The 19873-nt window shown below is 40.3% G+C and overlaps 1 protein-coding gene across 2 annotated transcripts in view; it reads left to right on the top strand.

Moving 5' to 3' along the window:
* Positions 1 to 1222: 1222 nt before the first annotated feature.
* The window catches only part of LOC116050869 (paired box protein Pax-7-like), an 89205-nt gene continuing 70554 nt past the window's right edge, over positions 1223 to 19873 (top strand). Inside the window, exons 1-4 of one of the 2 annotated variants that reach the window (XM_031301094.2) lie at positions 1223 to 1671; positions 2643 to 2878; positions 3087 to 3216; positions 3413 to 3541. In XM_031301094.2, the coding sequence (XP_031156954.1) occupies positions 1587 to 1671; positions 2643 to 2878; positions 3087 to 3216; positions 3413 to 3541 (580 nt within the window). In that variant the 5' untranslated portion in view covers positions 1223 to 1586. Of the gene's footprint in view, positions 1672 to 2642; positions 2879 to 3086; positions 3232 to 3412; positions 3542 to 19873 lie in introns of both variants that reach the window. The other variant, XM_031301093.2, reaches the window with a different exon arrangement.

The following is a 19873-nucleotide window of genomic DNA, read 5'->3' as shown; positions in this document are numbered from 1 at the left end:
TGTCATATTTGATGTTTCCCTTATCATTTTTTCAATTTCCTCTTTACAATTCAAGCTGTCAGTTTGAGCATTTTCCTTTAAGCTTTTGCACTTTAGATTTCACTTTTTTCATTGTCACATTTTCAAATGATCATTTTACATTTTAAATTTGCCTTTTTTCAATTTCCTTTTTCGTATTGAGTTTAATTATGGCCTGATCATTCCTAGTAGCGTAGTAAAATCATAATTTTTTTTTAATTTTTATTTGGACTTTTAATTTTAATTATGACTAACAATATCCTCCATAGTCTACAGTGTGTCTTGTAAACCTACATCACACCTTCAACTAAGTGAATGTTATTTGTATATTTTTGTATAGCCTACACATATATAATGCTATATATAATGCTAATGCATTTCTATAGAAATGAAGCATTATATGTGTAGGCTATACAAAAATATACAATACGATTATATATATACAGATTTCTGACCTTCTTTACATTACATGACATATTTTTAGCTCTGTATTTTCATGCCCCATAGAGCTTCATATTTCATATCCCATGTTTCATTCCCACTTTTTACAGTTTGCCAGTTACTGCATACTGTATTTTGCTTTTCTTTCATTTGTTTTATTTGCTCTTCAAAATAGGCTATTTATGTGTATTTTTCTATATAAGCCTATAATAATAATAATAATAATAATAATAATAATAATAATAATAATAATACATTTTATTTATATAGCGCTTGGTACTCAAAGACCCTTAAAGACACAGTAAAACCAGCACATTTAGCACATTAAAAACAGATGAAGCAAAAAAACAACAACACATAAAACATGCATGTTAAAAGCAAGTAAAACAATAAAACCAGCCCAGCAGTGGATAATATGTGAGACTATTGTAGGTGGAAGGCTAATCTGAAGACTTGATATAACATAATATAAGTGTGTGTGTGTGTGTATGTGTGTGTGTGTGTGTGTGTGTGTGTGTGTGTCTGTGTATGTGTATGTGTGTGTGTGCGTGTGTGTGTGTGTGTGTGTGTGTGTGTGCGTGCGCGTGCGCGTGCATGCATCTATATCCTTTCGTTCCCATTGGCTGCTGAAACTTGTTGGAGCTTTTCTCTCTGGAAAAAAGCACCAAGAACCTATCGGTGATCGCGCCCCCCCCCCCCCCTCCCCTCCCCTCCCCTCCCCTGGCGAGCCCGCCTGGTCCAGACTTGTCCGGGAGACCGTCAAAGTAGCCCAGCCTTTACACCGGTTAAATAAGCTCTCATGTTAGAGACAGCACTTCCATGTTGTGAGCACATTAACAGTGAAAGGATTCCCTGCCGCTCCACACACAGCGCTGCGCTTTGCCGCCGAATTTCCTCCACCTGGTCCACGAGCCCCGTTGTTCTGATATTGACTCTGCTTTGTCTCCTCCGCCACACACTGGAGCCGTCACACATATCCACCTTCAAACACTTGTGACCAACAAGTCCAGTCTTGCACTTGAACTGGACATCTAAAACGTGTCCCGTCTTTTTTTTTTTTTTTTTTTTTTTTGCTTCTGTTTTCTATTTGTAATTTTTTTTTTTTTTTTTTTTTTTTAAATGCTACAATGTCGTCTTTGCCAGGAACGGTACCGCGGATGATGCGCCCTGCTCCCGGACAGAACTATCCCCGCACTGGATTCCCTCTGGAAGGTAGGCTGTAAGCAGCTGCCGCTCGGAGCCGCGGGACGGGCCTTTTCCACCGGCGGAGAGGACATTTTGTGAGGAGACTGAAAACTGGAGAGCTCAATTTAAAAAAAATAAATAAAATATGCTAGGGTAGACATGAAATTCGTTACCTTGACTATAGCCAGGACATGACTACAGTGCTACCTTTTCACCTTTTTTTTTTAACAGTTTTTTCTGTGTGAGTAAGTGTGTGTTTGAGCAGAGTAGGCTAAATGGGAACAGTTTTTTAAATGAGAGACAGGAAAATGTCATTGTATGTGAACATGCAATGACAATAAAGGGATTCATTTATTCATTCAGAAGGCTGCTGTAACTTTTTCTTTTTTTTTTTTTGCCGTGAAGGACTGGCATTTGAATTAAGTTACCTAGACTAGACTTTTTTCACACTGCTAAAATTATAATAAGATGTTACAAATAATTAGCTTACTAGGTTAAATATTAAAGACTCTCGGATGCACTTCATTTATTAATGACCATTTTGTCAACAAATTGAAAATGAGTCTTAAATCCCAAGGAAAACCTAGACAGTCTTATAGCCATAAATGCTGGATTTCTTCAAGTGCCCTGTGCATGGAAATCAAATCAACAGGGAGAAGCAGAGGATTAGGCTACATCAATATTTTGGAAGGCGTGATGGTGAATAATAAAGACGGACAGAAGGAGTTCTTCACCTCCTCTAGGGTCGGTTGGCACTGTGAAGTGGCATCCCTTAATGTCAATCTGTTAACGGCATTTTTCATTATTAACATTAAGATTTTTTTTATTTGTTTCTACAATCCAGACATTATTTACGTGAATTAGTACTGAGGCCTAGAATAATAGTAGGCCTATACTTATGTTTAGGCCCACACAGAGGAAACAGGAATGTTTTCCTATAACATGTGTCATGACTCCATGTGAAAGCTCCATGCTGAGTGAGCCTGTGTCGCCCGCAGTGTCCACTCCTCTGGGCCAGGGGCGGGTCAACCAGCTCGGAGGGGTCTTCATTAACGGCCGGCCGCTGCCCAACCACATCCGACACAAGATAGTGGAGATGGCCCACCACGGGATCCGGCCCTGCGTCATCTCCCGCCAGCTGCGGGTCTCTCACGGCTGCGTCTCCAAGATCCTGTGCCGCTACCAGGAGACCGGCTCCATCCGGCCCGGGGCGATAGGAGGCAGCAAGCCCAGGGTAAGAGCGAAGAACCGGAGGATTAGACCCTAATAACAATAATAATACATTCGATGTAGGCTATTAGTATAGGCCTAAATAAGATGTTCAATTAGTGTAGGCTATTTAATTATTTTGTATTTAATGTTGTTTGAGTAGGTCTTTCCCCCCCCCCCCAGCTGCAGTGTGTAACATTGTGTCCGTGTGTGTGTGTGTGTGCCACCTGCAGCAGGTCGCCACGCCGGATGTGGAGAAGCGAATAGAGGAGTACAAGCGGGACAACCCCGGCATGTTTAGCTGGGAGATCCGGGACAAGCTGCTGAAGGACGGGGTGTGTGACAGAAGCACAGTCCCTTCAGGTGAGGCTTCCTCCGGTAAGCCGCATTTCATTACATTCTCCGCTGTTTTCCGATTCGAATAGAAAAACAAAATGTTGATATTGAGGCCAAGGTTGGTCATGCTATTTATTATTATTATTATTATTATTATTATTATTATTATTATTATTATTATGGGGCTATTATTCGGCTAGTGAAGCTGCCTCTGTGTTCGCAGTGAGTTCGATCAGCCGTGTACTTCGAGCTCGATTTGGAAAAAAGGACGATGAGGACGAGTGTGATAAAAAGGATGAAGACGGAGAAAAGAAAAGCAAACACAGCATCGACGGCATCCTGGGCGACAAAGGTAGGCCACAGGAGACACACAGTTGTAGGTTGGACAGGCCGGCTGTCATAGCGAGGACTTGTCTACAAATTGGGCCTAAACGGGCGTTTTGTCGCTGGGGCTTTGCCTCAGTTCTCCCAGCAGACCCAGAGCCGCTCCATTATTTATGACGGGGAGCTCCCGTGGCGCTGCTAAACGCTCTATTAAAGCAGGGCTGACAGCTGACCGATGTGCCACTCAATATCAATTACAGGCGGCCTGTCTCCGGGGACAGGAGCCAGAGGCCGGCCGACTATCAGCGGCCTGTCTGCGGGGAGAGGAGCCAGAGGCCGGCCGGTTCTCAGCGGCCTGTCTGCCGGGACAGCAGCCAGTCTAGGTGTGCACAAAACCAATTCGCCACCGAAACAATTTTTGTTATATACATATATATATATACGAATGCGACAACAACCCCATATTAGTATATAAATGTAGGCCCCTATTTAATTCATACATCAGAAAAAAACACACCCCTCTTAAACGTTTTAAAGCAAAATTTTAATGAAATGTGTAGAAGGAATGAGCAAAACGATTACATTTGATCCGTAATATGGCTTATGATTAAGATGGAATTTAGAGCTGCAAAGATGAATCAATTAGTTGTCAATTATTAAGTTAATCGCCAACTATTTTCATAATCGATTAATCGAATTTGTTTGTTTTTTTTAAATGAAAAAACAGTGAAACTTGTGTGATGTCAGCTTGTTAAATGTGAATATTTTCTAGTTTCTTCTCTCCTCTGTGACAGGAAACTGAATATCTTTGAGTTGTGGACAAAACATTTTTTCACCATTTTCTGACATTTTAGACCACACGTTAATTTACAATGAAAATAATTGGTAGTTGCAGCCCTAATGGAATTTAAGGTAGGCTACATTTCTCTCAGATTTGAATTAGGCTATGCAATTGAGACATATTTTGAATTTGGTGTAGGCTATATATATTATAAGATAGTTAGGCATTTTTTTCCATAGAAGTTTCCCACCGTGAATACAACATTTGATATGTGGTGTTCCTGTGTGAGTGGAGCGGCTCTGGATCTGTTGTCTCTCTGTGGGCCTTGTTTGATTGGATCAGCTGTCCGTCCAGTGTTTCCTGACCGCTGGTTCCACTGGTGACATTTTTTTTCCAGACTGTCTGCCTTTTCATGTTCTTTAAAAGATCAGCCTAGCTAGTGTCTACTTCTGTCATCCGGGCCTGGCATTTAATCATTTGAAGACTTAGCCTATTACAGCTGCTAATGAAACCGGTGTGTGTTGAATAGGCGTCTGTGTTGGAGAGGGGTGTAATAGCTCCAAGGCATGGTAAGAAATATATTTATCCCCTATCAGCCCTCACTCTCACAGTTCCAGGCACAAGCATTCTGTTGAAGGGCTTTAAAGCAGATTAAATTGAGCCTTTTATTTCTTTTCACTTTCATCTTTCAGCGGCTCACTTCGTGGTGTGGTGCCCGCGGCGCAAATCTTGAGATTTTAAAGGTTTTTTCTCGTGTTGTTTAGATTGTATTTTTAAATATTCATTTCATTTGCTTTTATGGGATTGTTTTTGGTGGCATGTTGGCAGAATCTCAGGGAAAGTGTGTTTCTGCAGCAGTATAGGCTGAATGAAAGAGTTGTGTCTGTGGGCTACTGTGACTGATTCAAACACATGGATGAGTACTATTTACATTTCTCATTTTTCATCAGATAAGCTTCTGTTTTTCCACATGACATGCTGGCACTAATATACAATGGGGAAGCAAACTACATGCAAATAAGTCAGCTTTATTTCTGTACAACCGTTAAAACCAGTGACTAAAAACAATACAAGAAAATGCATTACATGAGATTTATAATTCAATCTTTAGGATGAACCACTTTATAATTAATAGCATGCTTTTCTACTCTTCAATTTGCATTTTTTTGACAGAACTGACATTTGCATATAAGAAGTTACTCCGCATATATCATAATATCTCTGCAACAAGATACTGGTTGACAAAATATGATGAGTGTGGATCTTATTTTTTTTTTGTATATTCAGTTATGATAGATGTTAATGTTTGGAAACTATAGATATGAAAAGCTGACAATCAGTATATTAGTGCACTGTAAATATGTAGGATAGTTTCCAGAATACACAGGTTACAGACAGTTGGTTAAAGTAGTAGTTTGTTTATAGGGCAGGTGTAATGGACAGGCCGGTCACCTATCATCATACAGGCATTCAGTGTATGACTGATGCACACTCTTTTGATCTGCAGCATTTAGTCAATATGCTGTTTCCCAAAGATATACATAACCTGCTGTAGGAAGAAAAAAAAAACAGTGTCAGTTTTGGGGTCCAGAATAAGCCTGGTTAAAAGAAGAAAAAAACGTTGACAGTGAGGATGGAGAGAGCACTTCAAACAAATCCAGTGGCAGTGACGAGAGGCGGCTTTACAGCGAGCGCAGGCTGTGGGAAGTTCTATTGCAGCTATTAATAATACTTTTCCCCGGGCATCCGCACTTCCTCCATCTGCACATTCTCCCAGCTATTTTGCCGGGTTGAAATTGATGGAGACCCAAACTGTTGGCTAGAGATAACACAATCATCACAGCCTTGGTCCTGGGCTGTGCATCCGTGTATTAAACTGGGATTAACCTCCCCTTTCTCCCCCGCTGCCTCGCACCAAAAACTCACATTTTTAAGAGACACATTGAAAAAAAAAAAAAAAGAAGACAAGGGGAGTGGAAGCCAATGTGCAACACAGAGAGGAAAGGTATCATCCGTAATAATGATGACGATCACCATCGTCATCATGATAGTCATTGGGTTGAAATGATAATCGATCGATCATTGAAGTCATTTATTAAGAAGAAAAATCCCAAATGTTTTCTGATTCCATTTTCTCCAATATGAGCATCTGCTGCTTTCCTCTCTTTAACTGAGCAGCTTTAGTTCCTGGCCTGTGGGACAGATTAGGGCAGTTTGAACTAGTCACCCACTAAACTGCAGACGGATGTTTGTCTTTGGAATTATAACGACTAAAGAAATAATTAAAATCTGTATTTAATATACATTTGTAACTGCAGCCCTAATCTTTAGAAACATGTATTTAAGAAATTAAAATGTCATATTATCCATACCATAGCATCAACATATGATGTTTTTTTTTATATTGTAAAAATAAGTATTGTGATAGGCTACAGTCAAATTTCTGGATGAAAATGCCTAATCCAGACAAGTCAAGTTCACAACTTCCTCACACTGATCAGTCCTGATCGTTGATTTGTAACACCAGAAATATTAAAGGGGCAGGTCCCTTGGTACAAATGGTATAAAAAATAAATAAATGTGACAACAGACAAATTCATATGGAATGTATATCATCATATAGTCCATCCTGAACTGAAAGTTATTCATTTAGTTATCTAGTTACCATTGGTCATGTTTTCTCAACTAATCATTCTACAGGAGGCCAAAATAATCATTTGTAGTCAGTTCTTTCATCAAAACAAATGTCACAGCAACCCAAAACCAAAGCCTTCTCAGCCCCCCCCGCCTCCCCACCCCCCCGCATTTATCTCTGCATCCAAATCATGTGTAACATCCCGTTAGTCCAAGCATTTGTCACCATAGGCGTATTTTACGGGGAGCATGGGGGGTGTTACAACCCCCCTACCCCCAATAACCAAAACTGGCCAGTGCATCCCACCCCAAAAACCTATTATAATGTCCTTTACATAAATATAGACATTTGTACTATAAATCGATGCAGTAAAATTCACCAGAATGCAGAAAATGTAATGTGAAAATGTAATGTTAACCCCAAAGTTAGGCCCTTGTTTGTCACTAATGAGTCGTCAGACAGACATGTGGCGGACATCAGCAGGCTCTGGTCCTTATGTTGGTACATGATTGGAGATTCAGAGGTTTGGGTCTTAATATAGCAAAGACACTTGCGTTGGGTTTTGCGGCACGCTGCGCCGGGTGCAAGATAGGGCCCTTTGTTTCTCTCACTATGCCTCTAGAGTCGTTACTTGCTCCGAAGCAAATCACTGTCACTCTCTCACTCGCTCTACCACACACTCCCCACGCATACACACACACACACACACACACACACACACACACATACACACACACACACACACACACACACACACACACACACACACACACACACACACACACACACACACACACACACACACATGCCGGCCCTGCTATTCTCTTAAAGAGATTGACGCACACACGTCAAACACAAGTATGAACTTCAGGCCACTTATGTAGGCTACGGAGAAAGCTCTGCGTGGAGCCTCCACACAACCATAAATCACGCTTAACACTACCACTAACACTAAGTGACTTCAGTCCTGGCACCATTCACTGGAGCCAGGGACAGGTAGAGTAGACGTAATATATGACGCTAATATATAAGATATAGCTGTGATCATTGGCTCTCTCAGTCAGAGAGGACCAACCAGCTCATGGTAGAGTGGTGTAGCTGTCACTGGTGATAAAGCTCGGGGCTGAGTGGAGGCTGCAGCGTGGTGCTAAATTACATCCCCATAATCCATATCCTCTCCTACAGATGAAAGGGAAGCTGTTTTTATTTTTTGAAAAAAAAGGCAATATTTTGTCGTAATTTGCAAACTAGGTTCCTAAATTAGTCGTGGAGCCAGATGCCAAAATGCCATCTGTAACCCTTTCAATGTTTGATCTATTGACAGTAGAGATGTGCAGATTACAGTACTTGGATCGCAAGAAAACCATGATTTTTGTTTGTTTGTTTGCATAAAGTACCAGTTTAAGATTAATAAGAGCATTTAAGCAAAAGTGCAGGTTTGCCATGGCCAGGTGCACAGAATCAGCATTACAATTTATACAATATCTATTAGTATCATCAGCGTAAAGATGGGCTTCTGTCAACCATTCAAAGAACAGTCAATATCATTCGTAAGAAATGGTGAAGAGGACTGGAGCTAAAATGAAAGCTTGCAGCCGGCACAGCCTTTGTTACTGGCAGAGACTCAGACCGTGCACCTCCCGCCTCCACACACCAACGCCTCTCAAACACATTATTCTGAGAGAGCCAAAACCAATCTTATATCATTTCTGTAAACGCACAGGATGATCAGCTGTGTCAAAAGCTTTTGACAGATCCGCGAAAAGGGCAGCATAGTGTTTCTTATTATCTAATGCAGATACTATATCATTTGTAGCCAGGTCGTTGTGTGATTAGCTCTGAATCCAGACTGGTGCACCCTTGAAACAGTCATTTGCTAGCAGTAGTGTGCATGCTGAACATGCGGCTGTGATGTTACTGCAGCAGCTGTAGTAGCATGCTGACCTGAGGCAGACCTGAGACAGACTGGTGCTCTGTGTTTCACACACACAGAGAACCGCTCCGAGGCTCCCATCCTCTGCTGCTGGGCTTATCATTTCATCACAGTTCATCATATTAGCTGGTGCCAGCACTGCTTTCAGGCTCGCCTGTCTATTAATTAAAGCCCATTTGCACACACACACACACACACACACACACACACACATACACACACACACACACACACACACACACACACACACACACACACACACACACACACACACACACACCAGTGCTGTGTGTCCGTTCAAAGGGACAGATTCTATTCTATTTTGTTTGCTCTGATGACATTCGAAAGGAATACCTCAAAATGACCATTCACATATCAATTACTCACTGTGTTGCCTTGAATTTGTGAAAATAAAAACGCTTGTCACAGGTTAGAGTTTGTTTGTTTTTTCATATAGTTTTGCTGTTAAGTGTGGCCCTTTATTATTTCAATGCATCAAGACTATTCCGTTTTTTTGATTCTCCATTCACAATGGAGGCATGCCACACTAACAAAGTTTTCTTCACAAATTCAAGGCAGCACTCGGTGAGTAATAGAGCTGCTGTGATGACTGATTAATCGATTAGTTATCAACTACTAAATTAATCTCCAACTATTTGGATAATTGATTAATCAGTATGAGTAATTTTTTATGTAAACACAGTGAAACGTGTGTGATGTCAGCTTGTTAAATGGGAATATTTTCTAGTTTCTTCTCTCCTCTGGGACAGAAAACTGAATATCTTTGAGTTGGGGACAAAACAAGACATTTGAGGATATTTTTTAAAATAATCGACAGATGAATTAACAATGTAAAGAATCGTTAGCTGAGTAAAGTATTTGACATACAAATGGTCATTTTGACACCAAATGAGTTCATCTTTCACATGCCTATAATGGGTATCTATATGGCGACCTCTCAGGCAACAACATGTTTTAAAGAACTCAGCCTGAATGCTCCCAGTTGCAACTGATGATTGTTTTGAATATTTTGTCACTTTAGGCCAAACTCCCTGTGTTCAGGTCTCCCTCTCCTTATGTAGGATGAAGGGGTTAATTGTTGGATCAGGAAGCTGGCAGGGCCGCATTAGAAGATCCCACTGTGATCCCCAAGCTGGGAAACTGGGTCACTGTGGCAGTACAGGGAGCAGGATGAAGCAAAGACACACAGGAAATAAGAGTAGCAAGCCTAACATGTGAGCTCAAATGCTTTATTTGGTAATATGTGTAATCAACAGAGTTTTAGTATTAGCTCAACGGAAAAAAACATCAACAGTTGAATAATGACACACTTAATAAGGCCAATGATTAATGAGTGAGTCAATGTATCAATGTATATGGATGGTTTCAGCTTCTTTAACATGTCTAATAATCCATCCCAAAAATGCACAGATTTCACATGAGGAACACATTCCACCATTTCAGAATTTCGTTTTTTTAGACATTGCATGTGAAATATATTTGTTAAATATACGTACATTCATACATACATACGATTTTTAATGAGGACATTTACCAATATTAAGATGTATCATAATTTCGCAAAAGAATAATGCAAAGTCAAATGTCAAAAATCAAGCTAATGTTATGCCTGACATGATACCAAACTACTCGCTCTTAATCATTCATTAAATCAATGAACAGAAACACATTCAACCCGATCCCATGCTAAGATCATATCTTAACAACATTCTGCTGAAAGCTGATTAACGATGATTCTGAATCGATGCTCAGCTGCACCAGCACGTGGTTTCTAGGAATGTCACACATGAAATAATAAGAAAAATGAGGTGTGTAGGTATCAAATGGAGAGGAAATGGCTTCAACCCCAACAACAAGAACACTCTTTAAAACACAACCATTCATGAAATAAAAACAAATCAAACAGACAAACTAACTCATTGACAACATCACATTACTTTGCATTTTTTACATTTTAGAGGCCAATCAGTTAAAAGATTGATAAATGCATGTAATGAAATAAGCTTTGTATCATTGTTGTAATTAGAACCTATAGTGCAGCTAATTGTACGTTTATTCTCTTTTTCAACGGCCATTAGCATTTTTGTCGGGGCTGACCTACTTGTTGATTTTTCTTTATTTCTAGAAGCACTTTGGACTTGTCAGTGATGTCTTTGAGAAAACCAATAGATATATGAAGGGGAGCTGCTGAACTGAGAGGGGCTTTGAATAGGAGAATAGCAGCCCACTTCTTTGCCATGGAGTGTTCAGTAGCCATCTCTTAATCCTCCTTTCATTTCGCCGACAAATGCCAAGAATCTTGTCTGGCGACCCAATGGGAAGCTGATCAGCCAACAAAAGAGGGGCGCTGCACAAAGAGCCAACAGGCCGAACGGGGAGGAGGGCAGTCAAGAGGCCTCGGCATCCCATTAACAGCCCATTTGCAAAGGATACACACAAGACAATGGCAAACAGAAAAAAAAAATCACAAAACACAGCACAAACAATATGGCAACAGCAAATTAATAAAATGTCAACACTTTAACTGAGCCCTCGGTGAGAACCCCCACAGCTGTGTCATCCAGATAGATTATACACAGATATGTTTTTTAACAAACCCATTTAGTGGTCAGGCCTTGTTCAAACGCATAGAATGTTTTATAATTACTGGACATCCCAAAGTTTCCAATTTGTTAATTTATATAATTTTGAATATTTCCATTTGGTGGAATGTAGCCGTCATGAAACATATTCTGGGTTTTTCATATTTTACCCAGTTCTTTTATATATATATATAAAAAAAAAAAAAATGCAAGGGCAGTTTACAAGGGGAAGAAAATGGAGATTTTAGGAGGTTATGTTGTGCTTGATTGGTTTGTTAGCTGCCAATGTGTCAGGATTTGGCAGGGACACATCTGCTTTGCCAAACATTGCCCGAGAGCACTCAAAGCACTGCTGGCTTTAAAGACACAAACCCTTACTGAATGATTCTGTCCAGAAATACTGTAAGACAATGTCCTTTAGCTTCCTGCTTTCATTTTTACACATAAAACCAAAATGAAATACTGGATAAGATCATCTGCGTATTATTAACATCTGCTGTACTACATGTTGATTTGACCTCAGTGTTACATACTGGACCTCATAAATATAGATAACATTAATTATGGAGCACAATTAAGCAGCCAAAGTATTATATCAGTGGTATACATGATCATATTATTTGTATTTTGAAAGACAGCTGGATATTGTGTTTTATAATTTTTTTTTTAAAATCCTATCATTAGCTGTTTTTTTTCCTAATTTTTTCGTAATCTAATAATAAAAAAAAATTGGTCCAATATGACCGTAGAGATCGTGTGTATAACTGAGTATATCATATAGTATTAATATTATCAGTGAGTTCCTGTGTTGGGGGAAATGGTTGAAGGAATTCTTTTAGCGAGTGACTAAATGCATCTCTGAAATCCTGTTTGAAATTTCCATACAGAGGGCCGTGTGCTTGGATCTATTAGATGGCTTATTCATGGATTTCTCCATCAATTCACGGTGGAAATCACATTCACCAAATGCAACCATCCAGTGTAATTGGCTAGAAAATGACCTTAAATATAGCGAGATTACTGTGGCATAAAGGCCCAGCAGTTTTTTTTGGGGTAGAGTAAATGTTCACGCTACTGAAAGGTATGAAAGTGGATTAATGGCCATCTCTCCGTCACTGCATTAGAATGATCTGAGCCACATATTTAACACACTGATGATGGGAACTGAGCATTGTTCACAATAGAGCAGGGAGCACACTCTGCACCCAGCTTACGGAGCTGATCGCACACTAGCGTCTGGCTTTTTGCTCTCATCACTTGTTATTTATTGGATTGGATTTCATGTAATTGTTTGGAAATATGAGAGTGTATGTTTGATTAGGCTTTGGCAGTATTGAATTAAATATGAATGAATATTTAGAACAGAAACTTATTATGATTATTATATCAATATGCAGCTAGGTGACAAATGAAAGTGAGAGGCTGTGTGTTGAGCCAGCTTCAGTGCTGCTGCTTCAGTGTGTGGAAGATAACAGATCATCCAGTGTTCTGATGTGGGGATGGAGAGCGCTGACTAAGGGCTGCGTTCAGACTGCCTGCCTCGGCCTGCGGCGGCCTGCATCGGCCTGCGGCGGCCTGCATCGGCCTGCGCCGGCCTGCATCGGCCTGCGCCGGCCTGCGGTGGCCTGCGGTGGCCTGCGGTGGCCTGCGGTGGCCTGCGGTGGCCTGTGGCAAAAAGTTGAGACCGACTGAACTTTTGGAGAAACGCAACCGCACGTCACGCTGCGGGGCGGCTGTGGCTCAGGTGGTAGAATGGTGGCCTACCAATTGGAAACTTAGTGATTCGATCCCATGTCGAAGTGTCTTTGGGCAAAACACGGAACCCCGAATTGCTCCCGATGCTGCGCCATCGCAGTGTAAATGAGTGTCAATGTTTATCTTGTACGAAAGTCTCGGCCACAGTGTATGAATGTGTGTGTGTATGCTGAATGGTTCCTGTACTATGTAACAGTGCTTTGAGTAGTCGTTAAGAAGAAGAAAAGCGCTATATAAATACAGTCCATTTACAGTTGTGTAACCTGCAATCAGATATGTCAGAGTGTTTTGAGCTATGGTTTGAGCCGGTGTGAGAGTCTCGTACAAGAAACAGGAAACATCACTGCCTCTATTCTCTGTGTTGGTCACCCATCTGTATATCAGTTTATTAATAATAATAATAATAATAATAATAATAATAATAATAATAATAATAAGCACACACTGAAGTGTCATGCAGTCTTTAAGAGCAGGAAAACCCAACCTCCAGTAGCCATGTACTATGATAACCAATCAGAGCAGAGGATATAACTAGTCATGACAGCATGAGCTCTATATTTGCTCCTTTCAAGTTTGAAGCATTTACCCAAATACAGAGGGTTTGAATATTAAAAAAGAAGAATAATATAATTGAATAATGTAGTGAGAGTGCTCTCACTCACACACTCTCTCTCACACACTCTCACTCACACACTCTCTCACACACTCTCTCTCACACACACTCACACTCTCACACACACACACACACACACACACACACACACACACACACACACACACACACACACACACACACACACACACACACACACACACTCTGAGAAACTCGCTAGCCTTTCTTAGAATCACGTTCGGCAGGTTGGGTTATGTGTGAAATTAGTAACATGTTTGTTGTATGTTTTTCTTTTCCCCCATTTTGGATAATTTTGTGATCTCTGGTTTGTGCTTTGTGCTTTATAAAGAAACATTATTATTAATAATTATTACGTATTAATTATTATTATACATTATATTATTAAATCAAACGGCAACCAATTTACAATTTCGAAACATTACAAAAAATGAACAAAGCTGTCTTCAAACAATTTATTTTTATTTAATGTATCAGGCCATTGCCACGATGTTGCAAATCAGTGAGAAATAACAGATTTACAGGGTTTCTGCATCAATTTGATAAAGTACCTTCATCAGATTTGAATTAATTTCAGTTTATAATTCAGAGAGATGTCTTATTTTCCAGAAAACTCTATAACAATATCACAAAATAAAATGACATGCAGTCTATTAATATTGCACACTCCTAATGTATTCTGAGATGGAATCAGAGCCTTCACATCACAGTCCACAGTATTTCCAGCTGGGAGCAGCTCCTCCATTTCTGTTGTGCATTGCATTGTTGGACAACAGTGTCCATCAACACCACACCTCAACAAGTTACAATTAGTGTACAAGTCAGATGATGCCAGTTATTCACTCTCAGACAGTGACACATCTCTCACTGATCCTTAATATAAAATCATCTTTCCTGCTTCAAAACAACATGATCTGGAAACAAAGACAGTGTGGATTTTCCTCATGATGATCAAAACACCTTCTAATTAACTCAATTCATCAAAACTGATTAATGCGATTAGCTCCAAAATGTACAGGAGAGTACATTTTGTGTATATTGTCGGTGAGAGTATCTTGGTTAGCATCATATCCAAAATGATGTGTCTCTGGAAGAAAGGCCAGACCATGTGATCACACAGCCGCATCTGAGCAGGAATCAATGAGAGCTTCACGTTGGAAAACGTTTTTTCTTTTTTTTTTTTTTTTTTTTTTTTTTACAAATGCTGGCCTTAAAGTCAGCATTGTTCAGCATTTTGCGCCCTGTTCAGACGCCCATAGATGTTGAGCATGCGGACACAGAACCCCCTATGTATGTGTCCATGCATGGTCTGCTGATACATAAACAGCTGCTAACAAGGAAAAAAATCTAAAATGGGCTAGGAGGCCCGTCGGTTATTTTGTGCTACCATTTGCCATTGAAGAAGTTGATGAACTCCTCCAAGTTTATTAAAGAAAAGGGAAACAATATGAACCAAAGGCTTGAGGCAAGCAGGCTGACAGTTTATAAAGTGGCGGCCATTGTGGCTTGAAGGCAGATGCATGAATACCTCTGAATAGACTCCCTCAAAGTGACACGATTGAGCTAGACAACAGCAAAACGCTGAAAGGAAAGCTTCTCCTCTTGCGCTGCCGAGCTGATTTCTAATGCTCCTGCTTTGAATGAATGTACATCAGCAGTGGGAGGGTTTGCTGTGGTCCGCTCACTACACTTTTTACTGGAGTCTGGGTAGATGTAAAACTGTGTGCCTCCTACAGCGACTCCAAGCAGCAGGGGTCTTCATGCTATTAAATATAAAGTATATGAAATAAGCTAACAACATATTGTTACGTCTGTAGTTGTTGCTTTTTTCTGAGCTGAGGGTAGCATATTGTTTCCTCATGTTAAAATGATTTCAATTCATTTGATGAAGAAAAAAAAAATGTTTAGGGAGATAAAATAATCAATGAGAAAACAGATGAACTCTGGGAAAGGCTAAATGTTCATGTTCTTGCAGCTGAAAACGTGCAGTTGAGAAAACATTTTAAGGGCTAACTTTGTTTTTTTTCAACCTGGACCCTATTTTCCCCAGTTTTTGTGACTGATGGGAACAACACGTTTGGACATTGGTCCAGTATGAAGCAAGACAGCTGCAGTCAGCAGTGGTGAAACAAGCTGTAATGTAATGGTAATGGGCAAATGCCCACTTTGAATTTCAATCTCCTAAAAGAGCAGTTTTTGCCACTGACAGGCTCAGATTATTATTCTTAAGTGTCTGACAACATTATGGAAAGGATCCCTACAGAGATAGACCTTTTTGGTTAAAGAGTAAGATCCCTTTTGTTTAACATGAAACAGCCCAGAAATCCCCATCACCAAACCCACCAGACTCCATGTAAATAATCAGTACTTTTATCATCGTAAAACACACTTCATTCAAAGTCGAGAGAAACAAACCGTCTTGGTTCATCTTTCCACTGTTCCAACAATCACCACTTTGGTTTGGTTGAAATAAACCCTTAATTCACCCATTTACATGTGGAAATATGCTGGCTCTATACACGCTAAAAGTACTGATTATAATTACTAATCATCCCACTTATCCCATGAAAAGATAAAACAACCCTGACTGTATCTACTAACTGTTGTGTGTGTATATCTCCTCTTCCTCTGTGCCATAGAGCAGCCACTGCTGCACTGGCTGACACAAACTCTCACTAGAGAACCAAACGTGGATTAATCCACCGCCGAAAATAGTCCCCAGCAAAGTCACTATTTCTAACTGTTTGAGTATTGTTTCCTAGCAAGCCAGATAACGTCATGATGACGTTGTGATGACGTCTGTCAGTGAGGTTCAGGGCTAGGCCAGAACACAGCTGATACAGGGATGATTAGGACATCATCACAAGGACTAAATCCAGCCGTAGAACTGGCTGTTGTAGGCCGTCCCCCTGGTTTCCCCTATGCCCGTGCCTTGCGCTCTCGTTGGCTGTAGCTCCCCCGGCAGAGTCCCTGCAGGCTCCAGATATTTAACCTGCTAGATATCGAGCCTCTTGTCTCACTTTTTTGAACAGTTCACAAATCGCACTCGAGCGTGTGCACCTGAGTGATCTTTTAAATGAAACTATATATTTGTTTTAGGTGTTTTAAAAAGTGTAGTCTTCAGATGGAACCAGTGGGCTTGGAGCTGAGAAAGACAGACTAAGTGGGGAAGACAGACAGATGTTTGGGTCTGCACACAACAAGAAAAATATAGAATCCATTCAAACTTGCTCCCAATTTTTACTGGATTAGTGCAAGGGTTTAAGGGTGTAAGGGGTTTACGAAATGGACAAATCAAATACAACAATAACTGTGATCTTATTGCTTTAATTGTCCAAAAAGTATCAATCACAAGCTAAAGTTAAAATCCTATTTTTACATATAAAGTGTTCTCAAGTATTGAATACCATGACAAATGTGGGTAACATTTTATTTATTCAGTTGCAACCCTATATGACACAAAATACTTCTAATTCTTTAAGTCAGTGAGATTTCCTGCGATGTTTTTCAGCTTCTCTTGTCCAACGTATAGGCAGATTTCACTGTCAATTTGAATAATGTGAAATAGCGCAAATAATTTACAGTTCCCTCTAGTGTTTCTACATAGATGATTTTAGGACCCCATACTGTAACAGCAGTGTATTACACTTTTATGAGCGGCCCAGATTGGCATGAACACATCAGCAGAATGATGGCCTTTTTTCGCATCCTGGAGTGACAAGCAGCAGATGAAAAGCTCACCTATCCCTCCATCTCTTACAATTGTATCAGAGAGCATTTCAAGCAGAATCTGTAAAGACATTCAACAAGCTCAGATCACTTCATTTTATTTGCGCTGCTCTGATTGTTAATCTACTTTCTTCCAAAATAAGATTATTCTATTGCTCTTTAAAACTTTCTGCAATTGCTTTCTTTAAGCCTGCAGCTGTCCACTGAGAGCTTTGCTGTGTCCAATATATCTTAAGAGGGCCTCTTATTATTATATTTGCTCCCAGCTCTAATCTTTATCAGTGTTTATATTGACAGTCGGCAATTTTTGTTTATGCTATTTTTTATCTACAAAATAAAGACACGTGCATGCCAGTGCCTGGGGAGGAAAGAAGATAAAGACTTTGCATTAATAACAGTTTGCTAAGACATAATGCCCTGATACAGCCAGCATCTTTGTGTGGGCTGGATTGAGTTCAGTGCCAGTTCTATGCAGTGTTTTCGCCTGTAACAGATCCTATAGCTTTCTGTGAGAACATATATTTATGGCTGCAGTCAAATTTCTTTTTTTAAACAAACAACAAAAGTTGGGATTTTTTCCATTCATTCATTTTTTTATGCACAGAAAGTGTGCAGACTCCCTAAATCTTTTGGCAAATATTTTACCCATCATTGTAAAACTGCCTACGTTGCACACAGTCCACTCCTGATGCTTACTATACACTTTTGCTGCATTTGTTGTGACTAAATACCATTGTGTTGGAGCTGTATTGGAACAAAGGCAGGAACAATGCTGAAGTGTGTGAATGGGAGCGTGTGCAGAGGCAGCGTCGGCGCTGCAGCGCTGCTCTCACTTGGGCTTGAATTTGTCGCCTTTGTTGAGGAGTGGCTCCTGTTGCCAACTGGCAGATTTTATTTTACTTTCTTTTGTGTTCTTTGAATACATTTTAAAAACTTTGTCTTTGGGCTCAATTAGTCAAATTTTCATACCTTCAATTCAAGGCCCTGTGTTGTTGATACATGCATTCAAATCTGCAAGTTAAATAAAAAATATTGCCATTGTAGCAAAACTGAAATGAACCTGCAGCTGATATTACAGTAAGCTGTGTTACGTAAAACATATTCATTTTATAAGAAACCTTAGGGAGTAACTGAAAGCTGTTTATCCATAGAAAACATTCTGTAGAGTTTTGTAGAAAATGTAGTTGAATTTCCTTTTCAATAGGTGACACGAGTGTTCTTAAATTTGCATTGGCAGGCGCCAGTGAATTTATAAGACATAAAGGTTTGGGAAATGTATGACCATAGCAGGTGCTTCTGCAGTATGATTACCGAACTTCATTTATACTCTACTTCATTCGTGCTGATAAATGCTGTTGGACAGGAATTTAAAACTCTTAATATGTTAAAATGCAGCAATACCTAAATAAAACAAATCTGTTTCAGGTTCCAACAACCTCCCCCATCTATGTGTTCCATGTCATGCCTCGGCACCATTTGACCTCTTTAACTCTTTAACTCTCAAAGTGCCGCCCTTACGCGGGCGGCACTTTGCTTGGCTGCTCAGCTTTAGTGACTCTGGAAGTGTTACTGAAGTTGTGCAGAGTGCGGCGGGGCTGCTCCTCTTTCATGGCCAGCAGCCCCCTGAGGTGCTGCCTCTATTGGCCCTGAAAAGCCCTATGCAGCTGACCAGAAAGAGGCGTCCAAAGAGCCTTCACAGCCAAGACATGACGGCTAAAAGAGCCACAGCCAGCAGCTCTCCACTTCACTATGGCCCCATCTATTCACATGCCTGCAGCCAACGCTGCTCAGCTGCTGAGGAACCGCCAGCAGCCTAGAAGTGGACATTGTGATTGTAGTCTTTTACTGCTGGGAGTTTGTACCAGGGCTGCACGATATGACCTAAAATCAAAATCACGATGAATTGCACATTTTACCTCGATAACGATGAATGAACGATAATGAATCACGTTGTACTAAATCATCTTTTCTAAAGCCAAAATGTTCCCAGACGAAGTACACTGCGGTTTTTTTTTGGGCACAAGTTGCTCAGTTGACTCGGACTCGGTGTTTGAGTTATCCTCCATTATGCTTTCCATGCGGCTGACTGGTCCGGGCGAAGTCACGTGACTACACACGCGGTAGAATGTTTTTAAGGAGAAAGTAGGCCTTTCAACAGGAATAAATGATCGAAAATATGGTCTTGGGAAAAATACGTCGATAACAACTTCAGAATTTTGATGTTGATTAATTTTTGATTAATTGTCCAGCCTAGTTTATACCCTCTCTGTTCATTTGGTCTGTTTGCAATGAA

This window comes from Sander lucioperca, chromosome 12 (genome assembly GCF_008315115.2).
Source record: "Sander lucioperca isolate FBNREF2018 chromosome 12, SLUC_FBN_1.2, whole genome shotgun sequence".
Taxonomy (NCBI): Eukaryota; Metazoa; Chordata; class Actinopteri; order Perciformes; family Percidae; genus Sander; species Sander lucioperca.
This window is presented reverse-complemented; position numbering and strand designations above follow the sequence as displayed.